Source organism: Mesocricetus auratus, unplaced genomic scaffold (assembly GCF_017639785.1).
Source record: "Mesocricetus auratus isolate SY011 unplaced genomic scaffold, BCM_Maur_2.0 Super-Scaffold_100019, whole genome shotgun sequence".
Taxonomy (NCBI): domain Eukaryota; kingdom Metazoa; phylum Chordata; class Mammalia; order Rodentia; family Cricetidae; genus Mesocricetus; species Mesocricetus auratus.
Window position 1 is genome coordinate 2104740 of NW_024429200.1, and position 14362 is coordinate 2119101.

Sequence of the window (14362 nt, forward strand, 5' to 3'; positions counted from 1 at the left end):
CCTTCCTGGTGAAGTTTAGTGGTCTGAGTTTTCACCAATAGAGCTAGTATGTGTCTCATTACCGTGTCCTGTTTTCCTGTTGAGTGGTTCGGTGTGATCATCGGTGTAGTTTGGTAATACACTGTTGTGTTTCTGTCCCTGCCATTTGCTAGGTGTCTGAGGACACAGGGTGGGTGAGGCAGGCAGGCGTTTCCAACTCCAGCGCCACTTTACACTCCATCTGCTCATGCCAAGACTGGCTCCACTCCCTCTGCCCTTACAGCCCCATCTTTCAACCCTGCGGAACCCGAGGGCTCGCTCTCCTTCCAGACAGGAAGGCTTTTCCTACCCGAGACTGGCCCCTGGCCTGGGGGAGCCTGTGCATATGGAGCACTGGCATAAAAAGCGCTGAGCCGCCTTGAGCACAGCTGGAGAAATGCAAAAGCAACTTAAAGACCTGGCTGCCAACTAGATTGCAATGCCAGTTTTAAAGGCTGAGATCCGAGTTGACACTAACCCTGAACATGAGTGCCCAGGAGAGAACTGCAGAGAGTGGGAGCTCAGGACGACGGCCACCTCTCCAGCAGCCAGAGCCAGTAGTGGGAAAGTGGGAGGCAAGTGGAACACAAAACTCCCCAGGAGGAGACATAATCGAAATGCGTGGCAGCTTGTAAGAACAGTGATGAAAATGACTCAGACTCAAAGGTGGGCTGCAGCCTGTGGGCAGGTGACATTGGGAGGAACAGCCACAAACTGAACCTACAGTTATACTGTAGGAAATATAGGAGACTGCCAGCCTTCACCAGGATAGGAAAACATGGTGGAGATGCTTTTCTGAGAGACTGCAGACTGAAGCCACAGCGTCATGTGAAGGGCCTCAGCCACCCTCTGCGGTAACAGGAAGCTTGCAGAGGAAGATGCAGTAGTGATATTCTCTGCAGAGATAAATGACTATTGCCTTAGAAGATGGTTCAGCACCCAAGAGGATAGGAAAGTTTACCTGAAGAAGCAACAGTCAGTAGCGCTTACTCATAGAAAAACTACTGTGTAATTGTATCATGTAACTGTGACTTTATTTAACAGTGAGAAAGGAAAGGGACTTAGGATTACCTGTTCCTGGAAATCATAATTGTCATAAAATTTAACATAGTGAATATTTACCAGCCCTATCACTGTAAGATATTAATGTCTGGAACTCCAAGTGTTATACAAATAAGGGGAACAGTTTCTCTTTGTGAGGCTTGCAGGTAACAAGCAAGATAAGACATGTACAAATCGTTCTGCTTTGTGTCAGAGAAACCAGCCAAGTAGTGAGGAGAAGTACTTGAGGGGAGAGAGTTGCAGATTTAAGTGAGGTGACTGGTGTGGTCTCAGAGATGAGCAGAGGGCTGGGGGACATCACAGGGGCAAAGCTCATCCGTGAGACATCTCATTTAAACCACCCCAGTCCCTCAGTCTGTCGTCCTTGTCACCAAAATACAGTTCTCCTTGGTAGTGAGTGTCTTGATTGTTGTGTCTTCCCAACTTAGTTTCCTACTTGATGCTTACCCCAAATCTAGCGTTCATAGTTCCCAGTGTGACCCTGAAGTACTGATTGCTTCCCTCGGGCGGCTCAGCCTCAGCAAACAGGTAGAGCCGGGGTCAAGGACACTCACGGAGATAACAGAGCCTCACCACAGAGTGGTTTTTAGCATCATAAATGATAAATCACATTTTTAGGCCTTATTGACAGTGTCACTCAATCTCTGAGACTAGATGACTTTGCCTAGAATTATTAAAAAATGTCAAGGGAGGATCATCATTCTTGACCACAGATATGAGCACTGTTAGTTGCCACCAACCAGGAGAATTGCACAGCATGTAGAGACACAATGGACAAATGAATGAACTGAGGAGAGTCATAGCAGACCTGCACACACGCTTTACCCAGCCTTGTCACATCTATTCCCCGTTCAGAAAGGGGAAACTAAGGCCCGAGAAGGCCACATGGCTCAGTCAAATGAATGAAGGCTCACGTAGAAGAACTGGGATTCCTTCAGGAAGTGCTATGTCGTTGAAGACATTACATTATCCATTACTGAGAACATCACTTTTTAGTCACTAGTTTAGCAGCTATTGATTCTGTCCTGCCTCCTCCTCTGACCAGTCCCATGAGAGCATCCCGTGTGTGCAGGGAGCTCTGACAGGGCCATGAGGGGTTGAGAGCACAGGTGTGGGTGCTGAGGCTGCCTCAGGAATGGGCAGAAGTTTAAATCTTCTCGTTGCTGAAGATCGTTCTAATAAATGGGCAGGCCACTGAAAAGTCAGCGGGCTGTCTTTTTTCATGGTTTACTAATGACTAGGGGAATAAAGACAGAAAAATTGAACAATAAGCACCTTTTTGCTACATTTCCCAGGACTAAGTAGAACTGGTCTTATTTTACATATGTTAAGTGTTTTTGATGAGGGAAGCATTTGTTGGTCTGTCTTCTTTTACCTGGAATCATCATGAATAGTGTTTACAAGGACATGTCTGTTTATCCAAATCCTCGTGCCTAACTCACCTTATGTGGAAACAGTCTTATGGAAGCCATGACATGCAAATTTCTGTCACAAGGAAAACATTTTAAGTGTGTGATCAAAGTGATTCATTTCGTCGGGCGTTGGTGGCGCACGCCCTTAATCCCAGCACTTGGGAGGCAGAGGCAGGCGGATCTCTGTGAGTTCGAGGCCGGGCTGGACCGACAGCCTCCAAAACAATACAGAGAAACCCTGTCTCGTAAAAACCAAAAAAAAAAAAAAAAAAAAAAAAAAAGTGATTCATTTCAGCTGATCAGCAAGAAATTTTTTGTCCAGGTCCCATTATTCCCATGCCCATTCACAGAGTCACTTGAATGGCCATCTCTAGTAGGGGAGTCAGCTCACAGGACACGAGCAGCTGCCAACTTTGCCAACAACGTCGACTCTAAGTGTATAGATATTAGATATAAAGGCAATTTCTTAAATCAATCTTAAAGTGTTTATCTAAAAAGAGGGGGGCCTCTAGGGCTGAGTTCAGTACCTACCCCAAAAAAGAGTTGACCCAAGATATTTTGTTTCCTTATACTAAATTGAAAAGATGGTAAAATTATTCCAGAAAAGTCACAGTCAGAAACTCACAAAATATTGTTCAAACGACTTCTGCATAAAAAATTAACAACAGGAGGAAGAAAAATAAAAACTCACTTATTATTTATTGCCTGAGCAAAAAAAATCAACCCAAATTGGAATTTTTTTGCATTGACACATACAACAATGTAAAGTCGCCGCCCTCCTATACTAGTTAAAAAGCCCCATACAGCCAGTGGTGGTGGCACAAGTATTTAATCCCAGCACTTGGGAGGCAGAGGCAGGAGGATCTCTGTGAGTTCCAGGCCAGCCTGGTCTACAGAGCAAGTTCCAGGACAGCCTCCAAAGCAATACAGAGAAGCCCTGTCTCGGGAAACCAAAAATTAAAAAAAATAAAAAAGCTGCTTAACATCAGAGAGAGCACTTTGGTCTGCAGGCCTTGACTTCTCTTCCTTCTCACTGTATTTCTGGCTTTAGAACAGAAGGGGTATGGGGACAAAGCAGTAAGGCCATCTGAACCCTCATGTCTTATTCCCTCCAGCTGGAGAACTCCATGCCCAGAGAAAACCACTGTTAACAAATGGACCCTGGAGAAACCAGACAGTGGTAGCTAGGAACCTCCCTGGGAAGGCAGAGGGCTGTGTAACTTAGTGATTAGGACTGCACATGCCTTGGCCTTGGGCGAGCAGGTGACTCAAGCCCTGCTTGTATGCAGTTTCTCCACCATGTAGTCGTGCTGTGAGGACTGAAGGAGGCCGCACACACAGCACTCTGAGTGGCGGTTGGTGTGTATCCAGAGCGGGCCACCTTGCTTGCTCATAGTGTTGTAATGGAAGAGTAGGTTTCTTTTCTGTTTTTTTCACATAGAGCATTTACTCTGAAGTCGGGGGAGATAGAGGAGTCATGGAAAATGTATTGGAGGAGATGGATTTTGACCTTGGTCTTGAAGGATGAAATTGACTGAGATTAGCAAATAGAAATGAGAACCACATTCCAGACAGGATCCTACCGGGATGGAGTCAGAGTCTTGCATCTGATCCTCTAGCTGTATTTTCTCCTTTGTGGCTCATTTCTATCTTCTTAGCTCCTTATTTCCTTTCATCATTTTAAAACGATGAAAATCATCTATTGCCATGACAACACAATACAGTCTTGAGGTCTTGCTGTTTTGCTTCTTATTCAGAAGTGGTGTCTGTCAAGGCCATTTGAGCAAATATTTCTCATTCCCCTCCTATCGCTGTCTCTCTCACTTCCATTAACCAGCTCAAAATGGGATTGATAAACTGCCAGGAATAATTAGAGACAATGCTAGAGTAAATCCCAGTAGTATGGACATACAGGAGCCTGAAGAACTTGTAGTGGCAATCCCAAATGTGTGCTTGGCTTTCAAAGTGAGCCACTTAGCAGCTTCCCATTGTTCTCTAATCTAGATAGTATATTTGTGTAGAGCACAGACCTTTCTAGCAGGAGACAAGATTAGAAACAGAGCTATCAAACTAATTCACTTTTCCCAAAACTGTCATATATAAATCCAAGCAAATACAATATTAAGCTGTGTCATGTGGTTTTGCTTGTTAGTCATGGGGCTTCCCAGATACAAAGAGAAATGAAGCTCTTCTCTCCCCCTCCTCCACAGACAACAGGACACTGACACCCACTACTCACTGCCTGCCAGCTTCCTCTTGTGAATCTGGCCCTAAGTCCTCACAGGGGATCCAGCCAGGCTCCGGCTCTCCCAGGACTGCTCAGAAAGCCTCCCTTCAGTGGCAGTATGCTAATTCTTGAGGTAGTACACTGTGCCTTCAGAAAGTTCCAGTGGCTAGAAAAAAATTAGCTGCATTAAGCTAGAGATTCTTTAGAATTTGCAAATCAGAGTTACAGATTCCAAATGAGTACAATTTGATTGTGTTTGAGGCGAGAATACAGTTTGGTCAGAATCAGTGTGTTGTTTCACTTGCTCACTTTCTAAATAACTGATAGCCAGAACCACGCTTATGTAAGGTCCTCTCACTAAGGAGATTTGTCTTCTCTTGACATGAAAGCAGACTGGATTTTATCTTGACTGCCTTTCATAATAAATCTTTGAGGGATATTCAGAATGGACCTTTCATACTATAAGTAATCTTTCCCACTTCCCCTAGTAATTTCAGAGTGGGTCAGAGCTAGGTGGATAGTACAGGGCCATGGTTCCTCAGGGTCCACCTGTAAACTACAACTAGAGCACCCTTTGCATGGGGAGCCAATTTCTGTCTTTGCAAGAGTCCACCACCCTACAGATCATGCCCCGTAGCAGAACCTATCCCCGTTTCAGGAAATGGCAAGAGGAGCCACCGTGTTTGCAGTGACCAAAGCCCTGCATGAGGAACAGAGCAGCCTGCCTCCTGCATCCCCTTGGGAACTTGCCTGGAGTGAATCCCAGGCTCCGTCCCTGGTCCTGGGAACAACAGGACATCACACAATGTTCTACTCAGAGGCCAGCGGCTTCCCTTCCCTCTCCTACCACAGAAAAGAGAGCAGGTCCTCCTCCTCCCCTGCCTTCCACCCTGGCCCCCACTCTCATTGCTTTCTCCTGCTGTCCAGGAGTAGGGACCTCTTCCTAGGACTCACTCTCTAATACTTGGACACATCTCAGTTACTGGTGACCCCTGACATCTGCTAGAGGGCCTGTGGCTGTACCCTGTGAGCTTCTTGTTGTGGATAAGCCTATGGGCTTTTTAAAATTAGAAAATCCATATACTCTACAATTCACCCTTTTACTGTGTACAGTTTACAGGGAGATTGTATATCCATTTTTTAGTTATGGTAAAACATGTAATTTGCCATTTTAACCATTTGGGGGCACCGATTGATTGTTACCATCACTTATTTGCAAAACTTTTCTGTCATTCCAGTGCAATATTCTATACCCATTAAATAATTTTACATTTTCCTCCGCTCAGCCCCTGCTCCAGGCCTCTGGTATCTGTAATCTATTTCCTTTTTGGTTGCCTATTCTAGATATTTTATGTTGAATCATGCAAAATTTGTTTCTGGCTTATTTTAAGTGATATTTTAGGGGTTCATCGATGTTGTAGTGCATTATCAGAACTTTTCTCCAGGGGATGGAGAGATGGCTGAACGGTTAAGAGCATTTACTGCTCTTCAGTAGACTTATGCTCTGTTCCTAGAACCTATAGCAGGAGGCTCACAACGTCCTGTAACCCAAGTTCAAGGGCATCCTGGTATCTCTGGCTTCTGTGAGTACCTGCACACACATGCACACACACAATTAAGAACAATAAAAATGCTTTAAAAAAAAAAAGAACTTCAGTGAACCTTTTGACTGACTGGTGCCCATGGTATGGGTATGCCAGGTTTATTTATCCAGTCACCTGTGGGCCAGTGCTTACATTATTGTTCTCTCCTGGGTGTTATGAATAACACTGCTGTGGACATTGAGATAATAATCACTGTTTGACTGTTTGAGTCCCGTCCCCACTGCCTGTGATAATATGCCTAGGAACTGAATTGCTGTGATAACTCCGTGCTGGGCTTTTTGAAATGCATGTAGACCTCTGGGTTTAAATCATTACAAGTGAGGAATGTGGGTCTTTATTAGTTAAAATGTGCCTGGTTCTATCTGTTAATGTGAAGAGCTGCAAATGTGTGTGACCAGTTCATTCCTCGCCTTCTTTTGGGTTCTTAACAATTATCATCTGGAAGACTCGTGTGACAGTTAATCATGGATGGCTTCGTGACTCCGTTATTCTAACTGGTTATTTTAGAGCTTTTACTGTTTAAGTTGTCATGTTGTTATACAGTCTCCCGCTGAGCTTTTCATCTTCTCGAGGACAGAGGCATGCTTCTATTTCTTTGTGCAGCCATTCCCTGTGGCACTGACTGTAGATCTCCAAGATTCCAAACTAATGACCTGTCATTTCTTTGCTCTCAATCTGCTGGCTCTGCACAGAGTAGAGAAGAACTTCTTCCGCAAGCCCTCCCTCTTTGTGCCGCGCTTGCTTGCCATGTGATCTCAGGCAGCTCAGCTGATGAGAGTACACGTTGAGTGTCCTTTATGCGGAAGGCTGGGGACACCAGGCGCGGTGCTACAAGCCTTAGGCCTAGCACTCAGGAGGCGGGCTTGGGACAGAGCCTGCACCGGTCTGAGGAGATGGGGCCCCAGCACGAGAGGGAAGCGGGCAAAAGCCCCCTCCCTAACCCAGAAGCTATTGCCAATTGATAACACTGAGAGGAAATATTTGTTCTCCAAGAGAGCCTCACTGGGAGTACAAACTACACTTACAGGCAGGCCACGCCCAGCACTAGATGCCAACACTAAACAAACCCCATGGTGTGTTGAAAGGACTCTTGTCTCATAGAGCTTTGTCTATTTATTTGTTTGTTTGTTTATTTGTTGCCTTACAGGTCTTTTGCCAATATATTATGGTTTCTAATTTTGTATTTTTGCAGGATTTCTGGGGAGGAGGGGGTGTGTCTCTGCATCTGTGAGTGTTTCTTGTGGGGTTTTGGTTTTTAGGTTTTTCTTTTTGGGCTTTTTTTTTCTGCTTGTTTTTTCCTATTCTAGTTTGTTTATGTGGTGGTTTTGATTTTGTTTCTTAGTTGTCTAATGAGAGGGAGAAAAAGTGTGGATTTGAGTGGGTGAAGAGAATCTGGAAGAAGTTGGGGGAGGAAAACCATGATCAGAATATATTACATAAAAATCTATTTTCAATAAAAATTAAAACTATTTTTAAAAAGACTTGAGACCAGCCAGGCAGTGGTGGCACACGCCTTTAATTCCAGCACTTGGGAGGCAGAGGCAGACAGATCTCTGTGAGTTCAAAGCTAGCCTTTTCTACAGAGATACCCTGTCTTGAAAACTCAAAAAAAAAAATCTTGAGACCAAAAATGTTTCAAATTTCAAATTTTCTTATATACATATCCTCTAAAGGGAATTTTACACAATTATTTTTAGTATGCCTGCTTTTTGACCACAGCCTGCCATATCAAGTCAGACATGGAATTTCCCACTTGTGATATCAGGTCAACACTCAAAGGTTTAGCTTTGGGAGCATTTATGACTTTGGGTTAGGGCAGCTCATCCTATGTACTAGTAGTGATGGTTCCCCTGATGAGCTGCTTACATGTGTCATGCAATATCATTGTCTCACTGAGTCCCAAGAACAGCCTGTGGTACAGGTTCTGTTGTCATGGTCCATTCTTCCCAAGGTCCTGTCATCAGCACATACCAAAGTTAAACATCTGACTGGAAGCCCATGTTCTATCCGACAGTCCCACTAGGGACCTTCTGCTAACCCAGAAAGGATTAGGTGTGTGCTCACTGAAGGAAAGGCCCAGCCCAGCCATCACGACTACTGGTGTCAGGAGCAGGGCCAGGCCCCCAGAGCCATCCCCCTGCTGCCCGTCCAGCCTCTTAGGTCTACAGCCCAGCTGGCCTTCTACTAGCCTTAAAAGTGCCCACTTGCCTACTTTCTCTGCAGTGATTCAAGAAAACTCCTATTGGAAATAGCCTGGCCTGGGTCTGTGGCATTAGTCAAGAGTCTGGGGCAGGAGGGTCACTGAAAACCCTATCATTCTATAAATACCAGCTTCTTCTCATATCAGATTAGCTGGAAAGTAGCCATCTTGTCTAGGCAATTGTTATGTCTTAAAAATAACTGATACGTGTACAAAAATAAATGAGCATCCATTTTTAAAACCTTGCATAATGCGCAATAAGACCCACATCTGCCATCCCAGCAGCCTATCACCAAGCCACAGGCAGATGGAATTGGTTCCCAGAGGAGCCACGAAAGCATAAAGCCCTGTGAAAAGCAAGTGCTGGCCCAGAGCCACCCAAGCCTGCTCTTCCCTCTTCCCTGTTCCCGGCACAGGCCCAGTTAGAAGATCAAGGCCTGGGTTGAGATCACTCCCTAGGGGCATCAGCACACAGGAGACTTGCTTTAGAGCTCTGGACAGTACTGTCTCCCAACCTTGGCCCAGAGAACGGGACTCTGCAGGAAGGCCAGGCCATCCCTAAAAACGGGTACCCAGGGTCCTAGGGAGCCTAAACACAATCACCCAAATTCGGCTCCACTTCTATTTCTCACAGTTTCTGAATGACGATGCTGAGATCTTCAGAGCTCATTAGCTCTAGCCCCCACCAGCATCCCGGGTCACTGGGCATCTCTTCCCTCCCTGCTTAAACTCTGCTGATCCTCACAGGCCAGAGCCCAGGCTCAGGGTCATTTCCCTTCCAAGTTGGTCCTCTGCCTGCCTAGTCCATTGCTCAGACAGACTCCACCTCTGGTGGTCAGAGGGGTCGCCACCAAACTCTACTGAATCTGGCACGTGGGGACAGCGCAGGCCCACCTGTAATTGTCTCGCTCAGCACCAGTGAGTCTAGTGCCAGGCCCAGCCCTGCTCCATGGACCCTGGTGTTGGTTGTCCTGCCTCATAGCCAGCCCACAGTCGTAACTTCTCCCTTTACCTTTACAGCACGGTCTCCAAGCAAAGGAAAAATGTCATCAGCTGTGTCACAGTCCACGACTCTCCCTACTCCGACTCCTCCAGCAACACCAGCCCCTACTCGGTGCAGCAGCGAACAGGACACAACGGCACCAACACCTTGGACACTAAGGGGGCTCTAGAAAATCACTGTACCGGCAACCCCCGCACCATCATCGTACCCCCACTGAAGACCCAGGCCAGTGAAGTGTTGGTAGAATGTGACAGCCTAGGGCCAGGTAACCTGGGACCACAGCAAGCCCATAGCATTTCTCTGCTTTTCTTGTTTTCTGCTATTAGAAATGCTAGTACTGCCGGGCGGTGGTGGCGCACACCTTTAATCCCAGCACTCAGGAGGCAGAGGCAGGCGGATCTCTGTGAGTTTGAGACCAGGCTGGACCGACAGCCTCCAAAACAATACAGAGAAACCCTGTCTCGTAAAAACCAAAAAAAAAAAAAAAAAGAAATGCTAGTACTAGTGAAGCAAAAGGTACCTAATTATTTCAGATGACCATACTGTATACATGGTTCTGTGGAATTCCACCTATGCAACAGAATATCATGTTCTACAGAGAACAGTTTCCTCTTGAAATTCTGAGAGCATGACTGTCCTCAAGGTGGCTCTGTCATAGTTGGTAAACAGTGAAAGCACTGCAGTTTTCTATGGTCTGGGCATCTTTCTAGGGGCACTACTGGTAGAGCAGGTGTCCTGTGGAGGAAGCATTTCCTCTGAGCTTGCCACATGGGGTCATGGACCCTTTATCAGGACTTTTTCTTGGGCATAGACATGTGAGCTGAGCACATTTCTCTCAGCTTTGTTTAAAGAACTAACATTCCTCGAGGCAGAGGTGGTGCATGCCTTTAATCACAGCACTGGGGAGGCAGAGGCAGGTGGATCTCTGTGAGTTTGAGGCCAGCCTGGTCTACAAGAGCGAGTTCCAAGACAGCCTCCAAAGCCACAGAGAAACCCTATCTGAAAAAAAAAAAAAAAGAACTGACATTCCAGGAGGCTTGTCCTGAAAATTGAGCAGGAAGCTGGTGAGCTGTGTCTAAACATGAGAACCTATTGTTCCTTGGTTGGGACCACCTGTCTGTCACCTGACATGGCAACAGGAGATACCTGAGGTTACCCTGGTACAGCATTGCCAGGCCTACAAGATTCAGGCTGCTGGGGTTCCGCCACTTGAGGTGCAGAGTAGAATTGAAGATGAGATCTCTAAGGACTTTTCCAGTGCCCTGATGCAGCCAGCCTGCAATAGTTTCCCAATGTGCACAGCAAACTGTGACCAGCCCCCCCCTTTTTATGCCAGGACCTCTGCCTGAAAGGAGATAGAAACCAGCCTGGGCCTCTTCCTCCCCTCGCCATCTGCCTGGGGGTGACCCATGTGTGGAATGCTCACAGCCTCCTTGTCAAGCACTTTCAGATACCCCCAGCTCCCTTCTTCAGAAGACAGGCTCTTCAAACACATCTGCCTGGCACCCTGTCACTGCTGTTCATTTTACAGCCTAGCTGCTCCCACCATCTGTGGAGCTGATGGCGGTTACAAAGTCCTTGCTCTGTGGTGAGAAGCAGAGTGTGGGGCCCACAGGGCCCTGGCTAGAGACAGCATGAGGCTGCTGAACCTCTCAGTAAGGGTTGTGCATATGGAATGAACCCCACTCTGCTGTAACCTCCTAACTCTGCAGCTACTATGAATTTCAAACAAAGGCACTGCAAGGACCCAGGTTCTCAGACCAGCCCAGGCCACGCAGCGGGCCTCGGGGGTGCTAGCTTCCCTGCGCTCTAGGCACGCTTACACATGCACTGCTTGAGCGAGGGTCTGTTCCCTCACAACCGCCGGCTCCACACTAGGAGCGTGGTGGTCCCTTGCCACTTCCTCCTGAGTCTCTTGCCCCTTCAGGACCTTCCTGCATCCAGGGCTCTTGCACTCTGACCTGCTCCGCCCAGTCTTTATCTTGTCACCACAATAAAGGTAAAGGGTGAGCAACAGGCGCTTCCTAACATTGCCATTTTGCAGACCCAAGCTGCAGATTCCTTAAACTGATTGATTCTCCCTCTAACATACCTACAAAGTTTCTAGGATGCTGAACTAGAGCAGAGCTCTCCTGATCTGTCACCAGCAGGGAGGAGCTCCTGGTGCCATAGGGAAAAGCAGGCTCTACTGATAGCCAAGGCCTGCAGCTGCTTGACCCCATATCTAGTCCCCAAAGACCCAGGTTTGGGCTGGACTTTGAGAATCTAACTGGCTTAGCTTGGGCACTGAGTCCTAAATGTCATCTGCTCCACTAGTGCCTGGCCGCTCTGCATTCCTGGGAAGCTCAGTACACCAAGTCCCAGGCTCCTTGGGGAACTCTGATACAGTGGGTAGGTGGGAGGGGCCTTGGGTGCCAATGCACAGTCAGATTTAGGGACCTCTTTCTGGGACCCACCCTCTTCCTCCCAGCAAATCAGGTCTTCCTTGACTTGAGGCTGGGCTCTCTTGAGAGGCAGGATGGGCCTTCTGCCTTCTGGGTCTGCCATGGTCTGCTGTCTCCAGGTTCCCATTCTCCCTTCGTCCTTCTAGAGCCAGTGCCTTTGATGAACTCGTCATCAGTGCTTGCCTGGGGTGCACAGGGCTCACTTCACTGCCCTGGAATTTGTCAAAAAGTTGACCCAGCCCAAATCATTCAAAAGCCCCATCTTTTATTATACATGGCTCCTTAATATGTAGTGCCATCTGTCCTAAGAAGCTCAACGAAGGGGATGAATCTTTAACTACAAAACACAATGTGAGAGTGCTCAGATATACTTGGACTGGTGGAGATGAGGGGGTGGATTGCCTTCTCTCTCAGTGTGCTCTGTCTCTTGCCCTGGGCAAAGCCCCCTCAGGCTTGTTAAGAGGATCAGCATCCCAGTGTGCACCTGTCTCGTGCGGCCCATCTCCCAACTGGCATTGCATTCCTGCCTGACTGGCACTTGGTTGGCCTGGGGCATGGGAGACAGGCTGTCCCTCAACCTCCAGACCAAAGCCATTTTCTTCTCAACTAATTCTTTATTCTTTAGCTTTTAAGGAGTACAGTTAATATGTGAACTGTGGCTTTTAAACCATCCAGCACCAATAGCACAATTTACAGGCTTCTCTTGTCCCTGCAGGCATTCAGTAGAACACAGAGGCAGCATCTGGGGCCTTCTCCCACCTATGCTGGCCTAGGCCCTTGTGCAGGGTTGCTTCTCGAGACATCCAGTATCACCTCATGGCTGTGTCTGCTTATTGCGTGCCTATTGTTGGCTCTTGGGTATTGCTCAATAAAGCTTCTATGGCTAAGCCAAGTGTAGTGACACACATCTATAAAACCAGCACAGAAAAGGCAGAAACAGGAGGATTGCAGGCTTGAGGGTGGGTTACGTAATGAGGCCTTATCAAAGACAAGAGGGAGAGGAGAGGCGATGGCCTGTTCATCTAGGTGCTCTCCTTTGCAAAGCATCGCGCTTACTTTATTCGGGGGTGAAGGTCTCACCGCTGCCCAGCTGGACAGTTCAGGCCCAACCTGCCCAGCCATCAGCACCTCCCTGCATCCCCTGCCTCTGCCTCTCGCCTTTATGCTCTGTGATCTCCTGATTTCCACTCTCACCCCATCTGTTCTGGGTAGTACATGGTCGCAGTGGCTGGCAGACAGCGTGTGCTTAGAACACATTGGCTAGGTTAAGACAGCGGCCCTTAATAAAGCTTTGGGCTCCCTTAGTCAGGCACTTAGATCCATCTAATATGGGTTATTGCCTTTCTCAATCTCCTCCCCTCTAAGGCTGTGGTCTTCCCACCCAGCAGCATTGACACCCAGGATGTGCCAGAATGCAGACTCTCATGCCATCCCCAGCTGCAAGGCTGGACTCAGACTCACCCAAGTATAGAGCTATCTCCTGCCTGGAGAGAGAGTCTCTACATTGTCAGTACCATGGGAACAGTTGTTATTTCAGCCATATTCGGTTCTCAGGCCATTCCCTGGGAGAGCTAGTCTCATCCTGCCTTGGATCCGGAGAGCTGCAGGGTTATTGTAGCTTCTGCTGTTCTCCCTGGTTGGCTGTTAGGGCCAGCCATTGGCATGATCACATCTGATCCTCTTGGCTACCAGAAGGGAACCAGGCAGGCCGCTTTCCTTCCACACGTCTCCCAGGTATTGCTATATACTTTCCCTAGAGGACCCAGTGGGGCCCAGCTTGGACCTGTGCCTTTACCCTGGATTTTGTTACTCCTATCTCCCTCATTTGCAACTCCAGTCCACTATGCAGCCGAGGACGAGCCCAGCTGCCTCTCCAGAGTCAAGGTGAATGCCTCATCAGGCCTGGGGACTGAGTGGTTCCTGCCTGAGCAGTCTCAGGGACATGTGTTTACAAGGAGAGTGAGCACGTCTTCCAGATAGCCAAGGGCACGCCACTGACCTATGACCTGTCCATCCTCCTGCAGCAGTCAGTACTGGTCACCATTCGTCCTCCTTCAAGTGCAAGTCCTCCAGCACCGTGACCTCCACCAGTGGCCACTCTTCAGGGAGCTCCTCAGGAGCCATCGCCTATCGGCAACAACGTCCAGGCCCCCATTTCCAGCAGCAGCAGCCCCTCAATCTCAGCCAGGTAAGCTCCAGCAGCCTAAGCGGCCTTGATGGCTTATTCCTATGCTAGACCAACCCTGGGAAAGGCGCTGTCATGGTTCCCAGAGAGCCAGCCCAAGCAAAGTGATAGAATACTTGGTGACACGGTGCCAGAGCTGACCTGCTGGCCAGAGGCCCACGTGGGCCCAGCAGAGGCTTAGCTGCTGTTGCCCTGGGTCACCAGGCT

At 47.9% G+C, this 14362-nt stretch overlaps 1 protein-coding gene and 1 long non-coding RNA gene across 5 annotated transcripts in view; one reads left to right on the top strand and one right to left on the bottom strand.

The window, feature by feature from the left end:
• Window positions 1–14362, top strand: part of Hipk2 (homeodomain interacting protein kinase 2) — a 187399-nt gene that overhangs the window by 162115 nt on the left and 10922 nt on the right. For all 4 annotated transcript variants that reach the window (XM_040728448.1, XM_040728449.1, XM_040728450.1 and 1 more), the window contains 2 exon segments: window positions 9544–9791; window positions 13995–14158. In XM_040728448.1, coding sequence (XP_040584382.1) covers window positions 9544–9791; window positions 13995–14158 — 412 coding nt within the window.
• Window positions 1–14362, bottom strand: part of LOC110339240 — a 92432-nt gene that overhangs the window by 56704 nt on the left and 21366 nt on the right. The window lies entirely within an intron of this gene.